Below are 17,506 nucleotides of genomic sequence, written 5' to 3' on the forward strand. Positions count from 1 at the left end.
CTGCAATTATCTAAGGTAGTTGCAAATGAGGTCACTTGGGTACCAAATCTGGCATTTTCTGGCTGATCCTCGAGCTACCCACAAGCTAACTTGTCAAGCTGGCTCTTTATTTTGTGTAGAGCTAGTCTGGGTAGCTCCCAATGCACAGTGAATAAGGAGTGACTGGCTCCTCAGTTTTACTAAAGAACAGTGTCCACTTAATGTATTGTTTTCTGCTCAGTCCTGCTACTTCCCGACCAGAAAGGCAGTAGCCTTCACAGACACTGCCTCAGTGTCCATGGCAAGCTCTTGTCACGTCTCTGACATTTTCATTTTCTTCCTTTATCCCTTTCCTACTCATCTGAACACATTTTGCTCTCTTTTCCCTGGTGCCCTGACCTCTCTCGCACAAGTCTTCCATGCAAGACAGTGCACAGATTCAAGAGAAAAAAAGAAAAAAAAAACCAAACAAAAAACCCCAAACACCAAAACCAATCCTTATCAGACAAAGAGTCTCTCTGTACTTCTCAGAGTTTTGCTCACCATTGGGTCATAGCCCTTTGAAAAGTAAGGTCATCCAAACTATGCAGAAGTGTGGATTTTCCAGAAATACAAAGTGAATTGTATTAAACAGAGTTTCCAACACTCATACATACACACACACACAGACAGAAAGGTGCCAAGTATCCAAGAAGTTTCACACCTAGGTGCAAGTGTCAGTTGTTCATACAGACACTAATACAGCATCCTGCAGACATGCAGCTGTAGCTGTGCCATTACAAAGAGCTAACACACAGAAGGTAGTCCTCACTGACTGTTCTGCATTGCACACAGAACATGGCATAGGTAGTGCCTTCCTCTGCAAGGCAGTGAAAGTTGACTTGAACCACTGGCAAACACAACTTTACCTCTTTCACCTCTTCATGTGCACTGAACAGACCCATCCTAAACCAGAGGAAAAATGCATACAAGGAAACACACACATACAAGCAAGTACTTACTAATGCACACACATCACGTGCACATTTTTTCAGTTTCACATCCAGATTGATAAAGCCAAAATTTACAAAGAGAAGTGAAAAACCTTCTCCTTTCCACACCTAGCAAGCTATCCTCAGAAAGGTAAGGCACTGGGATGAAATTCATGGCTAGGCTTCGCGAACGAAGATTTAGGAAGGCACTATCCACGTTTGTTACTAACAAAGAAGACAGAGGTATGAAATGTGCTGAGGCCAATGCCTGTCATTCTTCTGTGCTCCAGGGCATATACATGCCCACATACAACACACACTCACAAGGACTCATTTCTACATGTTCTGGTGTTGAATATCCACATCAAGCTAGTTTAGATACCTGAACTTTTGTTCCCTGCAGCTTCTCTGCTGCAGAAATTGCTTCTGTGCATGGCCAGCCACACACAGGGAGGAACACACATGTGCACTGAGGCACGCCAACATTAATGCAGAAATGCATATACATACATGAATACTTTGAAAAACACATGCTCAGCTTTGTTTTCAGCCAACTACAGCCCATAGCTGTCAGAGTCCAGCACAAAGTCATAGTAAAAAGGCTGGGAAAGAAGGGATACCACAGACCAGAGCAGAACCTCTGCACCCTGTGCATCCCCCTGGATTGTGTTTTATAGGGACTGCTTCTGGGGCTGTCTTGTGTTCCAGGTTTCCCTGCTTTATTTTATTTATTTTTTTTTAAAAGCTTGGATTTTTAAAGGACAATTCTTCTTATTCCCTGACAACAAAAACAATAGCTTTCAACAGAGAAGTAAATCTCACATGGCTTTTTATCCAATTTTAAAGTATTCCCAAGTTTTGATGCCATGAAATTGGGCCTTTTACTTAGACAGAGAACAGAGTCATGACCTCTGCAGCTTGTTAAGGAGTCATATTCCCTCAAAGACCTCACAGTGGCTGCTGTCTGGGTTTTTTAATACCTAGTTTGCCCATCTAAGCTCATTTTGCATTCTTACTGAATCCTATTTCTGCAAGAGACAAAATCCTGTAGTGTTCTTATAGGACTCTGTGAGGTCAGTCACAGCAATCAACAGTGGCTTAGGAGGGAAGCACAACAAAGTGTACCTTGCAGAACAAATGTGTGTTTGAATATATTATGATCAAAAAGTATTCATTCCTGGTGTGTGTGTAAATACAAATAAAAATGTGCATTTTTGGTGAGCACAAAGATTGTGTCTGAGCCAAACACCCTCCGCTTCAGGCTGAGCTAACAAGAAACAGAACAGTATGTACCTGGAGGCCATACTGGTTTTTAGCATGGCATTAAGTCACAGTGATAGACCCTGCCTTTTGTTTCATTCAGAGTGGCAGACAAGGTTTAGTAGCCTAGAAAAGTGCTGCAGTACCTCCACTAATTACATGGCTTCAGAACTGGAGCTACCCAGATTTTAGTCAGCTCTGAACATGGACCAGCTGGGGACCCTGTGTACTCCCTCATGCAGAGATGTCCAGAACTACTCTCTAAAAAGCTGCAGGAGGCTCCTACAAACAGCAGAAAACTTGGATCCAAATTCACCTCCTATAAAGGCAGAGCTGGATAAGTGATTTTAAGTGTCCTCTGTTTCCTGTAGATGAAATCAGGAACGTCCCTTCAGTAGCAAGGGGTAAAGATGAGCCTTTCCAGGAATATCTAATATGATTCTTTTTAGCTATAATTTCTTGAAAAAGACCTACAGGATATTCAAGGCCAGAGTAGTCATACATAAATGTTCATTCAGGATTTGACCTTGACTTTAATAAATATTGATCAAAATAGAAAACAGCCATGTGCATTGGCAGAGTAAATGTCCAGAGACAAATTGAAAAAATTATGAGCAATTGCAGGTAACTCCATTTTTGAAGCTCACATTAAGATGCTTTCAGATATATTTCTTTTAAGAGACAGACACTGAGCATCTTCTGAAAGTATGTATTGTATCTCTGGTCATCGCTGAAAATTCAGGCCAAGGATTAGTTCTCTGATAACAGTCTCTTTTTCCTTACTTTGTAGACAAAGCTGCATGTGGACTGACACCAGGTTGGGCAGACACATAAAGATTTTTGGAGAGCAGTTTGTTAGTACAAATGAACTAAAACTTTTAGTTTGCAAGTTAGCAAAAGAAGGTGACACCAACTGATCAGAATTATCGGCAGCTCCTGGGGAAAATGAATTCCTAACAATCCCAAGCACGGATCAATTTGTCTCATCTCTTGTAATAGTTAAATAGGGCTTGTGCTGTGAAACGAGGTTTTAGCATGCAGAATAGACAAAGAGAATAATTAAAGGTTAGGACTTTGGAGATGACTTATTTTGAGACAGGATTAGTTAAAGTCCAAATGGTCTAATCTTTCTTTTGTGCATATATATATTGATTCTAGTCTTTCAGACTGATGAACAACATCTGAACTGTGTTTAGTAGCTTTGAATGTTTGTTGACTCTAGAATATCTGTACATACCCAAGGCTAGCTGGTAACCTTTGCCCTGTGTGACTCAGGCTGAAAATGCCATGGTGCTGCTTACCTGTTGAATATTTCAGAGATAGCCACAAAGTAAACATTTCTACTGCTTCTTATCCCACATTTCTGCCAAAGCCAGTAAATTCTTTCACATAAGAAAACAAAAAGGTTAGCTTTAAATGCAAAAGTCACTATATCTTTTTGGTGTGATATAAAAAGGTGAGGTAAAATAGGCATTTTAATGTTTGCTGACACACTGTGCTGTTACTGTGATATAAAAATAAGAAATGTTTAAAATTCAGCTAATAGAACACTCCTACCATCAATCTATTGCTTGCTGTGCTACAGAGTGACAGAAAATGTATACACAGAAAAGGGATACTAACCCGCTGTTAAATGGGCAGCATGGACAAGGATTCGAACTCCTGGCTTCAACTCAAAATGGACCAGATTTTGGTTCAGTTTCTGGATCAGTGATTCAGAAATCTGGGGGAAAGAAAAGAGAAAAAAAGAAATGCATTTGTTTCCTGACCACTGGTTTAGATTGCCAATAGGTGGGTAGGAAATGGAGCTGCGTGCAAATTGAAGATTTTGCAGAGGTGCCAGACTTTCTGAGCACAATTTCCTATCACCTTACAGAGAAGGAATTTGTGAAAGCTGACACCTCTGCCAGTACTATGTACAGAGTGGTTTGTGTACAGTTAGCAATGACTGGTATCAACAAGTAGCCCTGTCACATCTCTGTAGGAGTGGCCCAGCAGCAAACGAGCCCCAAAGGAACATTACACCCACATATGTGTCTGCAGGACCAGCCAGCAGCAGCACATCAGTGAACTCATGTATTATTCAAGCAAAAATAAACATTTCAATTGTTAATGCTCATTTGCTCAAAATAAATAACTTCATGCTCATTGACTGGCCAGTTCCATGATCTTAGAGTATGTACATAACACGTGACATAACTGAACAAAAATTAATCTGTTAGGTCCTTACCACAGCTTGCAGTTAATTTTCAAGTTCTAAAAGCAAATTTCATTTCATTCAGCTCTAAGTTTCAAGCCAGCTGCTCCCTAATCGGTAAATATGTACCAGATCCAGCTTGAATCTAAGTGTTTACTGACTACAGAATGTGGTTGAAACAAAATGCATGGTCCATCTCTTCTTATGGGTTACACACAGAGAGAATGTCTCTCTTTCATGGGAGAGACATTTCCAAGAGCCTTCAGATCACCAGATTATGTTGCCATAACTTTGATGACATCAATAGAACTCTAGCAGAAATGAAGCAGGTTACTCCCCCTTAAAGTACAACAGAAAAGATGAGCATTTGCTGAGGTAAGACCCTATAAATCTGTATTTGTACAGTGAAGAAGCCAAACTTTGGCCCCATTTGTTGGTAAACATTCATTTTTTTAAGTCATTTTTTCACAATATGCCCAGAGTCACTTTCTCCACATTACACTTAATTACATCCAGGAAGTTCCAGGCATATTGCCATTAAAAGCAAAACATCTAGGTAGATTAAACAAAGAATGCAAGCCTATAGACATGGTGTTGATCATTTGTTGTGTGTCTTTTGCCTGATGTCTCATGTATTTCACATTTTCCTACAGCAGTGATCAATTTTCCAATTGAACATAACTGTTGTTCTGTGTGTTGGTTTAATAGGGAGAGGTGGTTGGAAAAATGTAAACACACACTCCCCTATAACCCTTAATATGCATTTACTGAGAATGTGTTTTTATAGCCAGACCAAGAACAAGAAGAACCGTATTCTAGTGCTCACCACTTAATTTAATTTGTTTCAAATAAATCCTTATTCTTTCTTGGAGATTAATGAAAAATTGTCAGAAAAAAAAATTCCAATAATTTTTACACCATCTTTTTCATGTTCTTCATTTTTGTCTGGGTGAGTTATTTCAGTAAATGCTACCCAGATATGATTAGATGTTCCTTGGCTATCATTCATTACAGTACAAGATTTATCTGCTTCTTTTATTTTTTTAACATTCTTAATGGTTCTTTCAATACTCTTGGCTCATACACTTAATTTCTGGCTGCTGATCACTTGAATAGGCGCCTTTGGTTCAATATCAATTTGGCAATAACTCTTACAGGCATTTTATTTATATTTTTAAATATATTTCTTTAAAGTTACAATCTATTTCAAGGGTGTCAGAATGAGCAGTAAATATATTTTTTCCAATAGCAAGAAAAAATACCACCTGCATTCAAAGAGCCATCTGTTGAGCTCAGAGTAGCAGGGAGAGTGACACAAAGATGTGCAGTTCATGGAGAAAGCCTGGGAAGTAAATTATATCTCTCTTTAAGGATTTGAGCATATTAATAACCAAGATTGACATAAAAATTTTTTCATCTCTAAAACCAGAGCAACAGTTGTAGATTAATAAGCTGTAAGCCAGGTACATTAATGGCTCAAGAAAATAACAGGAAAAATATAATTCTGGCTATATCCATTCCTAAACACAACTTAACAGCTCTCCTCCATAACCCTGCAGAAATTATTTTCCTTTGTGCTCTGACATCCTGCTGCTGCTGGGGCAGCTGAGCCTCTGGAAAAAAAAAAAAAGAAAAAGAAAATGGAAGACAGTAAACTGAAGAAAAGAGCCAACCACTTTGTGTCGTTCCTCTTCAACACATTGTGACAGCTGCACAAAATGGCAGGAAAACAGCAGAGGGGAAAAAACATACATGATGCTTTCTATACTAACAGAGGCTTAATGTGATGTATAACTGAATCTGCAGCTAGCAAAGTAGTACTGGAGAATGATTTTGTCCAGGATTTGGGCATGAAATGGAAGAACAGAAGGATCTGGAGAAAGCCAGCATGAGCAGGTACAAGAGACTTTGTTGGGCACTAGTGACTTGAAGGAACAATGAGATTTGCCCTGGCCTGCCCATAGTGCAGAGTGAAGAGGGCAAAACAGCAGGAAAATGACAGCTGAGAGGTGCTGTGGGCTGCCTCTCAGCAGGTGTGTGTGAGAGAGAAAACTCAACAAGTATTCCTCTCTGCAAATGAATAATAGGAAGGGGAAAGGCAGTAAGAGTGAAGTAGTAAGAAAAAGGAAGAAAGACAGAAAGAAACAGTCACAACTGAAGTTTATTATTGCTGTATTGCATTGTTACTTGATTGAGGACTTGGCTGTATGACATCCTGTACAAATGCATCTCAGACTAAAATTATTTTTGCCTGAAACCATCAGTGTCCCAGCAGAGGATTGAAATAGCCATAACTGTTCCAGGACTACACACAAAGTGTCAAAACTGGCAGCAACTGTTCATGCTGCTCAGAGTATAAGGCCAATTTCCTTGGCTCAATTAATTACATGCACTCCCAGTGGCTTTTTGCGTACAGCCTTTTTTTTTTTTTTGCCTCGGTCTTTATGGAATCTGAACAAGTGAAAAAAATGAATAACAGACTAAGACCTTCAAAAGTGCCAGTAAGAATTAGACATCTGCCTTCCTCAGGCAGCTCTGGAGATGCCTAACACACACTTCTGAGGGAAGAACAGATGCATTCAGACATGTTTTTAAAATGTTTACTTGCTTGGTACAATGTTTTCGTTTTCCCTTATGTGGAAAATAAGATTCTCTTCAAAACAGAGATTCAGACAGTGAAAATGCATTTCTGTACTTCTAAAAATTATCTGAAATAGAAATCACACACAATGGCTTACAAAAGTCAGTATTTGAGGTCAGTGAGCAGCTTACACACACCTAAAGGGCCAAAAATGGACCTTTTGGACAGCAGGTCCAAAGTTGGACCTGACAATCTTTGTGGCCCTCACATGGTCCCAAGAGGACCTGTGCACCACAGGGTCAGCCAGGACATTTGCTTTGGGCTTGGAGAAGAGGTTCTTCTGCCTTTCTTACTCTGTCAGGTCTATTTCTACCTCAGTTATCAGACTTTAATCTAGAAGTGGTTCTGACTCATATAATTTGTTTGCAATACTAATAGAGTATCTTTGAAATAAATTTCCATACAAAAGCTGATCTCAGTTGCTGAGGTAATATAAAGGTTTCAATGGGGAACATTTTGACTTTTGTGCCTCCCTTTATTTCTGCACTTGAAGCGGTACCATGGATGCGTTTTGGTTTAAAAAGCAGAAAAGGAAACATCAAAGTACCTTGGCCTGTTTAAAAAAATAGCAATGCAATTCCAATTGAACAGTCAGACCTTCAGCTGGGGAACGGGTTGGCCTCAGGCCTCTCTCTGTTTCTCTCTCCCTGCTGGAGATGCAACTAACTCAGCTGAAGACAAAACTTCTTAGAATAGCAACCTCCTAATTTATAGTCTTCAAGAGTCTCTCTTGTGAAAATAATTAGCTTTCAGAATTAGTTCTGGTCCTTAACTGAGCCTCATTGACTTTATCTGCTTCATTTGCAGAATTAAGCATGATGTGCAAAAATAATTCAGTAATAGAAACCATTCTTCATGTATCATTTTTCATCAAAGGACACATAATGAATAATAATAACAGACAATTTGTGAAAGGAAAAAAAAAAGATATTCCAATTTAAAAATGGAACAAAACAAAAATTAATTTGGCTTCTCTTAGCATTTTGTCAGAATTAGGACTGTAAAAGAACCATGTGCACCAAGAAGCAGAATTATCACTGAGAAGGGCATTTTCTCATACCCTTATTGACTTTTCAAACCTCTGGTGTAAATTAGTTTAGACTAATTGAATGTGATTCAACTGTGCCAGTATGCACTAGCTAAGAATCTAGATAATTTTATAGATACCGTGTAAAGATCTCAACTAATGAGTGCTACACTGCTATTCAATTCATTGAAAAAATCAATAAACAACTAAGGAAAGAATTATGCGCATTGATTTGATAGGAAGCAACTTGAACCAGCATTACAAAAGTGAACCAGGAGTCAGGGCCAGAGTGGATCACTTTAAACTGTGCCACTCGCCCTGCATAACCTTGGTTACATCACATGAGGCCTCTAAAGCTTGCTTCTCTTAACACTGAAAAGAGCATAATCACTGATTTACTGGGTCCAGCAGGAATTTCTTCATATCTTCTAATGAAAGATGCTAAATTCAAGTTGCTGTAAGTATCCAGAGATACCGTGAGAGCACAAGGCAGAGGACATTCCTGTGGTTACTCTGGGACAAGAATAGACCAGCAGATACGAACCCAGACATAAAAACCAGGATCTACTTTGGATGAACAAAGGTGACCAGAAAGAGACTTGAGAATCAAGGGCTGCTCTGTACACTGAGCAAAAGATGACAAAGTGAGAGGGCTGATAGTTACATGGCAGGAGTTAACTCAAGGATATTAAGATAAGAAACATAAACAGCCTCTTCTACAGCACACAAGCAGCTGATCAAGAAAAGCTGGCTATGGAAAAAAGCCCCCAATACAAGGTGTTTGGGTTCATATTATCCCACTCTCTCCCCACCTGCCTTTAGTTTTTAATACTGGCCCAACTTCCCCTAAGTAACCAGTGGAAGACTTGATCTGCATTCTAAGGTACAGATGTTAAAAAATCTCTCCTAGTAAACACTAGATGATTTATCCTGTATATCAAGCTTTTCCTGGAATTTAATTTTCAGGACTGATTGGCGCAATTTTCTGTAAGATTTGAAAGTGTTCACTGGCATGATCTTGTTGCTAAAAATATTTTGGTGATGGGCATATCTGAAATACATCAGAGAAAAGTACTGAAAGATTGAAGCTTAGGAGGGTGGGTGAAAGAAAAACCCAAATGATAAAAAAAGATAGAAGCTCCATCAGCTAAAAAGAAGCAGATGTATAAGTAAATCTGCTCTAAGGAAAGAATCCTAAGAGGTATATGCACACAGGTTTCCTGAATACCACTCTCCATAGTTTTAAATTTGCCAGAGGTATCTCATCTCTGCAGTTCATCACTGTCCATTTGATATTCAGTCATCCATGTCATTTCCCATCTCTTTGGCTGGATACAGATACTGGCCACAGCTGCAACATGTTGAGCACAGTTGGGTACTAACCAGCTGATGTTGCTATTTGCCAAAGTCTCCATCACACTTGCTACATTGCTGACAGCTCTTCTCAGAGAAAAGATAATTGGCCTCACATTCCATTAACTAGTTGCTCCTCCCCCTATTTTGCATTCTGCTTTTACAGTTATTTTGAATAGGTCAGGTAAAATCATGCAAATGGAGATCTAAAGGGAAATTCAGGATAACACTGAAACTTGTACTTGATATGAAAACATCACTTCAGAATTCTCATGTATCTTCCACTTATATCTCATTTGACTAACAGAAGATGTATTTGCTGTGTTTGACAAAAAGCCTCCACTAGCAAGCAATGTGGAGAGAAGATAATTTGTGAAATGCATAAACAAAAAGATAACCCTTCAGAATCCTCATATTGAGTAAAACTGTACACTGAAATAAACTGAGTAATTGTAACTACCCTCTACTGGACTGTAAGGAGAATATTTTCCTACCGAGCATTCATTTTGAATTGGATTAGTGCTAAAAATTACTCAAAAATTTCTTGAAGTGTTACTAATTAAAGATTTGCCCTTCAATGAAAGGGAAGAATTTGGTGCTTTTGAAGTGGCAGATCTGAATTCTGTAATACTTACATTCACCAAGCCTATCCATGAAGGTGGTGTAACAACTCTATGCCAGCCTATGTATATGACAGTAATTGGTACTGTGTATGCACAGAAAAATAGTTTTGAGAGTGGTACACCAAGTCAAGGAGAAAATGATATCTACCATTTACCCACAGTCTCAACAAGTGCATGAGACACAAATGCATCACCCTAATGGAAAACTCCATGGAAATGTATATTCATCAAATGTGATGCACTTCCACAGTCCCACTACAACTGTACCAAAAAATTTATGGGTTACTCTGTTTAGATTCATAAAATATGTCCCAGAGGAGTATTATTGACTCTGACAAATGTGAAATTAAGACCTGGAGATTTTCAAAGGATAGCGGACATCTAACTGCCCTTGAAGTCAATGGGAATTATGTACCTAGAGACCACAGAGTGGCTGGACAGACACCTAAAATTATGCTTACAAAGCCAAATGAATATGAACCAAAAAAAAAAACAACGGATGAGCTTAATCAGTCTTAAGGGGAAACAGCAAAAAAGTAAGCCCTTCATGGTCATTAGATATGTAGCAGATTTACTGGTAAATGTGAAAGTCCATGAAACCACACATACCCTTCACAGTTACCCTTGGCAGAACAGTGGTCTAGCTCAGGTAATGAAATACAGCTCAGTTGAACAAGTTTCCCAAAATCCTCACAGGTTCACAGGTTCCCTGTGACAGACATGGCTTGCAGCAACTTCAGGAGTTTCGCTCCATCATCCATCCTTAGCCTTGGTTGTTTTAGCTAACAAAAGTTAGCATGCACCACTCACATGATTTACATGGCTTCTCCCTTTCAAGCCCAGGTTGGATGAGCAGAGCATTAGGGCCACGGAGTGTCCATGGCCTCTGTTCTCATACCTGGTATGTGAATACAGTGGATTCAGGGTTGTATCACCATGTCTATGTTGTATGACAGCAGCTATACATGCTGACTTTAGGATGCTCTAACAAAAAGGGAAGAGAAAGAGGGGGCTATAGCACACTTCATTCCACTGGTAAATCTGTGCCTACAGTGTCCATGGTGGGTTTTGTGCCCTTCTGTTGTATTTCAGTCACTTTCATCAACTTTTGATATCGAGAATGAGTTAGGTTTTCCCTCCCTTGGGTACTGAAACAAAGCCTTTACAGAATAGAATCATTTAATTCTGTAACTCTTCTCCAGCTGGTCTATTCTGACTGCAAGCCTTCCAGGGAAAGAAACTATTTGTCACTGCGTCTCTGGATAGGTTCACTATGTCTCAGGTTTGGAGACCTGCTGCCATATGTGATACAACACCCTGAAAAAAAAGGAATTTAAATGATTAAGTGCTTCCTTAAGGACCCTTATTCCACTGCACTGTTTGTGCAACCTATTTCCATTTTGTCCCTGCGTACTTTAGTTTCTCTTCTAAATTATAAAAAATAATTCAGGACTGTAACTCCTTTGGGTGTGCACCTGCAAACACACAAACTTGTATACGTGCCTTTGAATAGCTTGTTCCTTGCTCATGAACACAGATTTCTATTCCTTCCAGAAAATAATGCTATGCATTATAAGTACCTCAGAAGCAACTTAAGCTGTAGTCATCAAAAATATCTGCTCCCACTACTCATCCCAGTGACTTCAGGCACAGGCAGAGGCTGTTGAATGAGCTTTGAAACACTTTGGGAAATGGATAATGAAGGATCACAGGCAAAATGGATGACAAAACAGAAACAGTATCAGAATATGCTTCAGAGTGGAGGGCAGAGACAACTTTTGTGGCCCTCAGGCAGCTGTCTCAGTGAGAACGATGACATCTTTTTCTAGAGTAACTAGGAAGGGAATGTAGTACCCACAGACCAGTAAGAAAAACATTCTGACTATCCTGAAAGGATCAGGGAAGGTATTTCTTCACAAGAAACACCTTTGCATTTGCAAATAGCAAATAGGTTCTCTCTCCTCCAAAGGCTACCATTTGGACCCTGCAGTATGCCAGCGAAGTTGATGGAGTTACACTGAAAATTACATTTCTTCTTGTCCATAAAAAGGGTCATGAGAGCACTGCCAGGGCTTCCCTTCTTCACAGCCACAAAGACTCCATTTTTACAGGAAGGAAAAAGAGAGGCATAAAGATAGGGAGAAATAGAGTAAGCTGCCAAGTGCCGGAGGGGAGCAGGGTCAGATGTAAATTTTAAAGTTTATGGACTGGCTTCCTTGCCAATTTGTGAAGGAGGAAAGGAGAAAGGGGATGAAGGAGAAAAGGGAGGAAATATTTTGCAGAGCAGTAAATCTCCATATTTTTTGTTTATTATATGGTGGTGAAAATTGCAGAGGAAAGTCATTTGTCAAAAAAAATATGACAGTTAAGGATGCTGAGCAAGGGGAAGCATAAGAATATGGGTGACTTAGTGGTTTGAGGCCCATAGCTAAGTTAATAAGGCTTGATCCATGGACAAGATATGAGCAATGGAGAGGCAGATGTACAGTGGGACTTCCCTCAGGGCTAGTTATCTTTGCCCCTGGAATCTAAAATAATAAGCTGAGACAGCAAAGGAGCTATGGGACATGGGGACATAGTTTAATGGTAAACATGGCAATGTTAGGTTATCAATTGGTCTCAATAATGTTAGAGGTCTTTTCCAAATTTAACAATTCCATGATTCTATAATATTTTGGGATTTATGCCCAGCACAAGGTTCTATCTTTTAGTTATAATCATGCAGGTCCACCTGGTGGGTAGGACCTTTTATACTTGTAGGGAGATACAGTCCTTCAGTTGTGATAACCTGTTACAGCCTTGCAAGCAGAAAACAATCCATAGTGGCTCAACCCCACTTCCAGCATCATGAAGAAGGCAGGCAGATACTCCAACTCCATCACTGTGCCTTAAATTAGCAAAGTTCTGAATTGCCCAGGTTTACCACTCAGCTCTGTCTCCAGTGCTTTCTAGACTCTTGACAGCCCCATTAACTTTGTTTTATGAAGCTACTCCAGTTCATGCAGGCAAGAATCATCCGCTAAATCCTTCCTGTTTTCTTCCTGCTTCCATGAAGCAGGAAGACATGATATCATAGAAATTTATGCCAAATTAACATTACTTAGGAAATCTAAATAGGAGTTTAAACCCCCAAATACAGCTCCAAAACCTGTTTCCAGTGTTGGGGAGAAGAAAAAAGCCCACCACCAAAAAACCCAACACCACAAAAAACCAAACCAAACCAAACCAACCAAACAAACTACAACAAAAAAAGCCACCACAAAACAAAGAGGATGTAACATGTACCCTAGTGAATCAGATGCATTTCTACATACATTCATTTGTATCTATACCTACCTATATATATACACTCAAAAATGCATAAACATGCACTTCTACAAGTAATGGACACAATACCTGCTCCAGGTCTGCTGCTGTTCTTTTTTTTTCTCCCGTGGCATCTTGATATGGTAAAATGAAGAGTTCAGCAGATGTGGGCAGACCAGGGAGCACTGCGACCAGAACATGCTTGCTTGAAATACCTGTCACCTGATGCATAGACAAAGAGTGGACAGATAAGCAGATAAACATGTTGATGGCACTGAATTCTGAGGCTGTCTTTGTTAAGGCATCATAGCATTTATACAAATGATGTAGGGTATATCTGGTACAATGGAGAGAACTTTTGTTAAAATCCACTGCAGGTGAAAAGTCGACAATTAATAATTTCCTGATCTAAGATATATTACCATGTTCTCCAGTAAAATATGCAGGGTCCTAAAGCAATAATGATAAATAGACAAGCTAAAAGGAGCTCTTAAGTAACAATTGCATATGGTCCCAAAATCCAAACATATCCCATCTTTTTTTTTTATTTGTCTTGTTGGCTAAAAATCTCAAACTAGGACTTAAATCTCCCTAATTTTGACATATTAGACAAAATTCAGAAAAAAGTACCCATAGGCATCACTAACAGGTTCATCTCTGGTCATGGGTTTTAGTCGATGCAAACAGGATACTACACAAACAGATTGTGGAGCTATTACATAGAAAAGGAACCTAACCTGTCCCTCAGGAAGTTTTTTTAGCCAAAGGAAGGAGAAACAGAATTTGATGAATCTCCCTCCATTGCCTCTTTGTGCTGTGAATTATCCAGAAAATGCACTTAAATCTCAAGGTTTTGATTTAAACCTGTTTTCAAGTGCTGAATTTAGTAGGTCACTTTTAAAGGGAAAATAAAAAGTGCCCTCAGAGATGAGGACAGATCACAGCAGCTGAATGCACCACAGAGGTTCCCCTACAGTAAGGACTCACAAGCCTCTCAGACATTAATTGGGCCTAAATCTATTTAATTCTTCTCCCTTGGTTCAGGAGCAAAGACTTCAAGGTGCTCATTGAAAGAAATGGTGGATGGAGGACAAGGAGACAGCAAAACTGATTACAAATCACCATTTTCTGAGCTAATTCTGTGGATAACCCAAGTCCAGGGTTATCTGGACAGTCCAGGGAAAATCCCGTGGAGCTATAAAAAGGGAATCATTCCCCTCCATCCCTCACCAAGAAAAAGCACATGGCTTTGTTGCCCCCCCCGCCTTTTTTTTTTTTGGTTTTGAAATGTGGATTTAGGAAAAAAACCCCAAACCTATAAATATATAAAAGTCTCTTATATTCTTTTCCAGTATTCTGTGAAGTCAGGGCTTGCATTATTTTCACTTGCCTAACAGGTTGCTTTAACACGTCAAGAAAACGACAAAGTATTACCAGTTAATGGAAAGCTTTCATTTTCAGAGGCTGGGAATGACTTTTTTTCAGAAGTGGGAGACAGGACTCAGAAAATCAATGATATGAGCAAATAGTTATGATCGTAACACAAAATACGATATTTTGTGATAATATGAAATTATCCCTACTTAGAGAGAAGATCAGATTTTAGTACAGACCTATAATTTCATATGCAGAATTTTTATCCAAGTCTGTGGTATTCTGTAATAAGAATGCAATTCTTTAATAAAAGCTCATAAAAAGTCTATAACACAGCTATAATTTCCTATTGAATTATTTAGTTATTCGACTCATTTTTATACAGTTTACTTAATTGTCATAGAAATCTATGGGGTTTAACTTTTACAGGAACTCTCACAAAGGCTTGTTTAAGGTGAATCATTTAGCTATATTAAGAGGGATAATTAGCTATCAATTTTTTCCTTTTTACTCAAACAATGAAAAGGCTGTGTTTTCACTGCTCCGCTTTGGATATGTAGCCTTGTTACTGTGGTTTTACAATTCTTCTGTTTTTTATGGTTTGATTTTGTTTTATTGAGTTGTCTATATTCTGAAAATTCATCCTGAAGATAAACGGATCCTTGAATACTTGATACAAACATAAATATGTCAGAAGAACAAGCTAACAAACCTTAGAAAAATGCTATTTTTTCCCCTTTCCTCTTCTTCTCCTGTCTTTTGAGGAAATCTCAGAAAAAAGTCTAAGAAACAATCCAAACAACTTTGTGTGCACCTCTCTGGTGCAGTGTTTTTCTAGACTTTTTGCACAGATCATACCACAAATGTACATATAAGCTTGTTAATAACATCTGTAATACTTATATACTTTCAAAATCTCAGTATCTTTATGTTTTAAAAAAAGCAGAAACCCTGTTTCAAACAGTTCCTTTTGCTATTTTTCCACTGAGCTGAGAAACTCCAGCCATCTCTTTTAACTTTACATAGCTTCTCAGTTTGAAATCCAAATCTTCAGCCACACTAGAATATTTTTATGAATATTTTTATTTTGTTCCCCCACTAAAGAAGGAAGTTCAGAGTTTCTCTATAGCATTGATGGGAAAATCAGCACCCAATCCTGACCTGTAAGTCTCATGCTATATAAAAGACAAAAAGCACTTTACTGTGGGGCTCTTCTATGTAGTAAAAATTGTTTTCTTTTGGTCTTTTAAGTTTTCTACAGTATATTTGTAATTCCATTAGAATAGCACTACCTTACATTGGAGGCTAACTGAGCACCAGGTTGTCATAGGATGAGATAATTTCAGTATCTAAAATTTAGGATGTTGGTCTCAAACACTAGTCTGTTCTCCTTTTCTGGTTGGTAGGAACATAAACACATCCTGAGAGAACAGCTGATCCAGTCTCAATGAAGAAACAAAGCAGAAACTAAAACCACTGTAACACAGGTTATGCGCACAGCTTACCTCCACCAGAGCTCTCTTGACTACTCTGCTCATGTCCCTTCTCCATTCTGGGATATCTGGGTTGTGGTCATCAAGGTTCGGAGAGAATGATAACCTCAGGGACTGAAATTTCTCTGCAGATATAATACATGGTTGATGAAAAGACTGTGAAATGCCTTATTGCTAAATGAGGGGTCAGAACCCAGTGAAATCTGCTGCAGCTCGTGTTTTTCTTAATCAACCTGAAGATGATGCACAGACTGTCATAGAATCCAGCAGTGTCCCCAAGAGACTCACCGAGAGATTTGGAGAATCTGAGAGATTCACCACTTGAGTGTCACAGAAATGAAAGAGGTGATCAGTCCTTACTTGAGTGGATGAACAGCACTGCAAGGGGAGCTGTCCTGGGAATGTAAATATAATGTTACCTGCATCTTGACTTCTGGAGCAGCAAGCACTGTGAAGGAAGTTGTGATTGTACTCTCACAGACATGCCCCAAACACTCTTAACTGGAAGGGGACAGGGATAAATGTGGGGAGAGGACCAGCCTTGAAAAATGTACTTAATCTCTATTGATGTTAACAGAGATGCCCCATTGATTACTATGATCACGTGCTTAGTACAAACAGCTAAAATGGGGATTCCCAGTGTTTTTTAGGCTCCATCTACACTCTGTGGTGTTTGTGTGCCCTAACTGCTTCTGAGGCACAAGTACAAGGTCAAATCAGTACGGATTTCTGTGCAGAAATGCAGCACACAGCATTGATTTACCTTTCAAGCTGAGCAGCTTTTGTGTGAGTTAAGAGGCCTCTACTGGCCAAGAAGGGGGAAAACCAGCTCACAAAATGAACTAACATTTTGACAATCATGTAGGATGATCAGATAGTGACAGAGCAGATGCAGAGGTTATCTGGGAAGGGGATCAATGTTCTGCAATCATGTCAGTCTAACGTCAGTCAGTGGCCTTCAGAGATATTATGCCGAACTGACAACACTGGAACTGAATTTATAATCTTAAAGACCTCTTGTTGCTGCCAGCTAACCTGGCTCTCTAGCTGTAGACTATGGAGAATCCTATGTGAAATGAAAGGGGAAGAACTCACCATACACTGCAACAGTCTTTGTGTCCTGAAGAATGGTGTTTCCTGCTGAGACCTGAACAGTGATGGTGTTCATGCCTTCCGCAGAAAATGTGAATGTGATGCTCCCTTCCAATGTGATCAGTGGCTGCAAATACATCATAAAAGGAAAAATTAAGTTAATTTGGCTGAAAAGGAAAAGCAAAAATGA

General features: G+C 39.2%; 1 protein-coding gene across 5 annotated transcripts in view; it reads right to left on the reverse strand.

Annotated features, from left to right (window-relative positions):
- SORCS1 (sortilin related VPS10 domain containing receptor 1) overlaps positions 1–17,506 on the reverse strand; it is a 269,664-nt gene that overhangs the window by 5,674 nt on the left and 246,484 nt on the right. For all 5 annotated transcript variants that reach the window (XM_064663267.1, XM_064663265.1, XM_064663263.1 and 2 more), the window contains exons 21-24: positions 17,320–17,443; positions 16,237–16,349; positions 13,448–13,579; positions 3,834–3,933 (exon numbers count right to left, since the gene is read on the reverse strand). In XM_064663267.1, coding sequence (XP_064519337.1) covers positions 3,834–3,933; positions 13,448–13,579; positions 16,237–16,349; positions 17,320–17,443 — 469 coding nt within the window. The remainder of the gene's footprint in view (positions 1–3,833; positions 3,934–13,447; positions 13,580–16,236; positions 16,350–17,319; positions 17,444–17,506) is intronic.

The sequence above is a fragment of the Pseudopipra pipra genome, chromosome 8, assembly GCF_036250125.1.
Source record: "Pseudopipra pipra isolate bDixPip1 chromosome 8, bDixPip1.hap1, whole genome shotgun sequence".
In the NCBI taxonomy this organism is placed as follows: domain Eukaryota; kingdom Metazoa; phylum Chordata; class Aves; order Passeriformes; family Pipridae; genus Pseudopipra; species Pseudopipra pipra.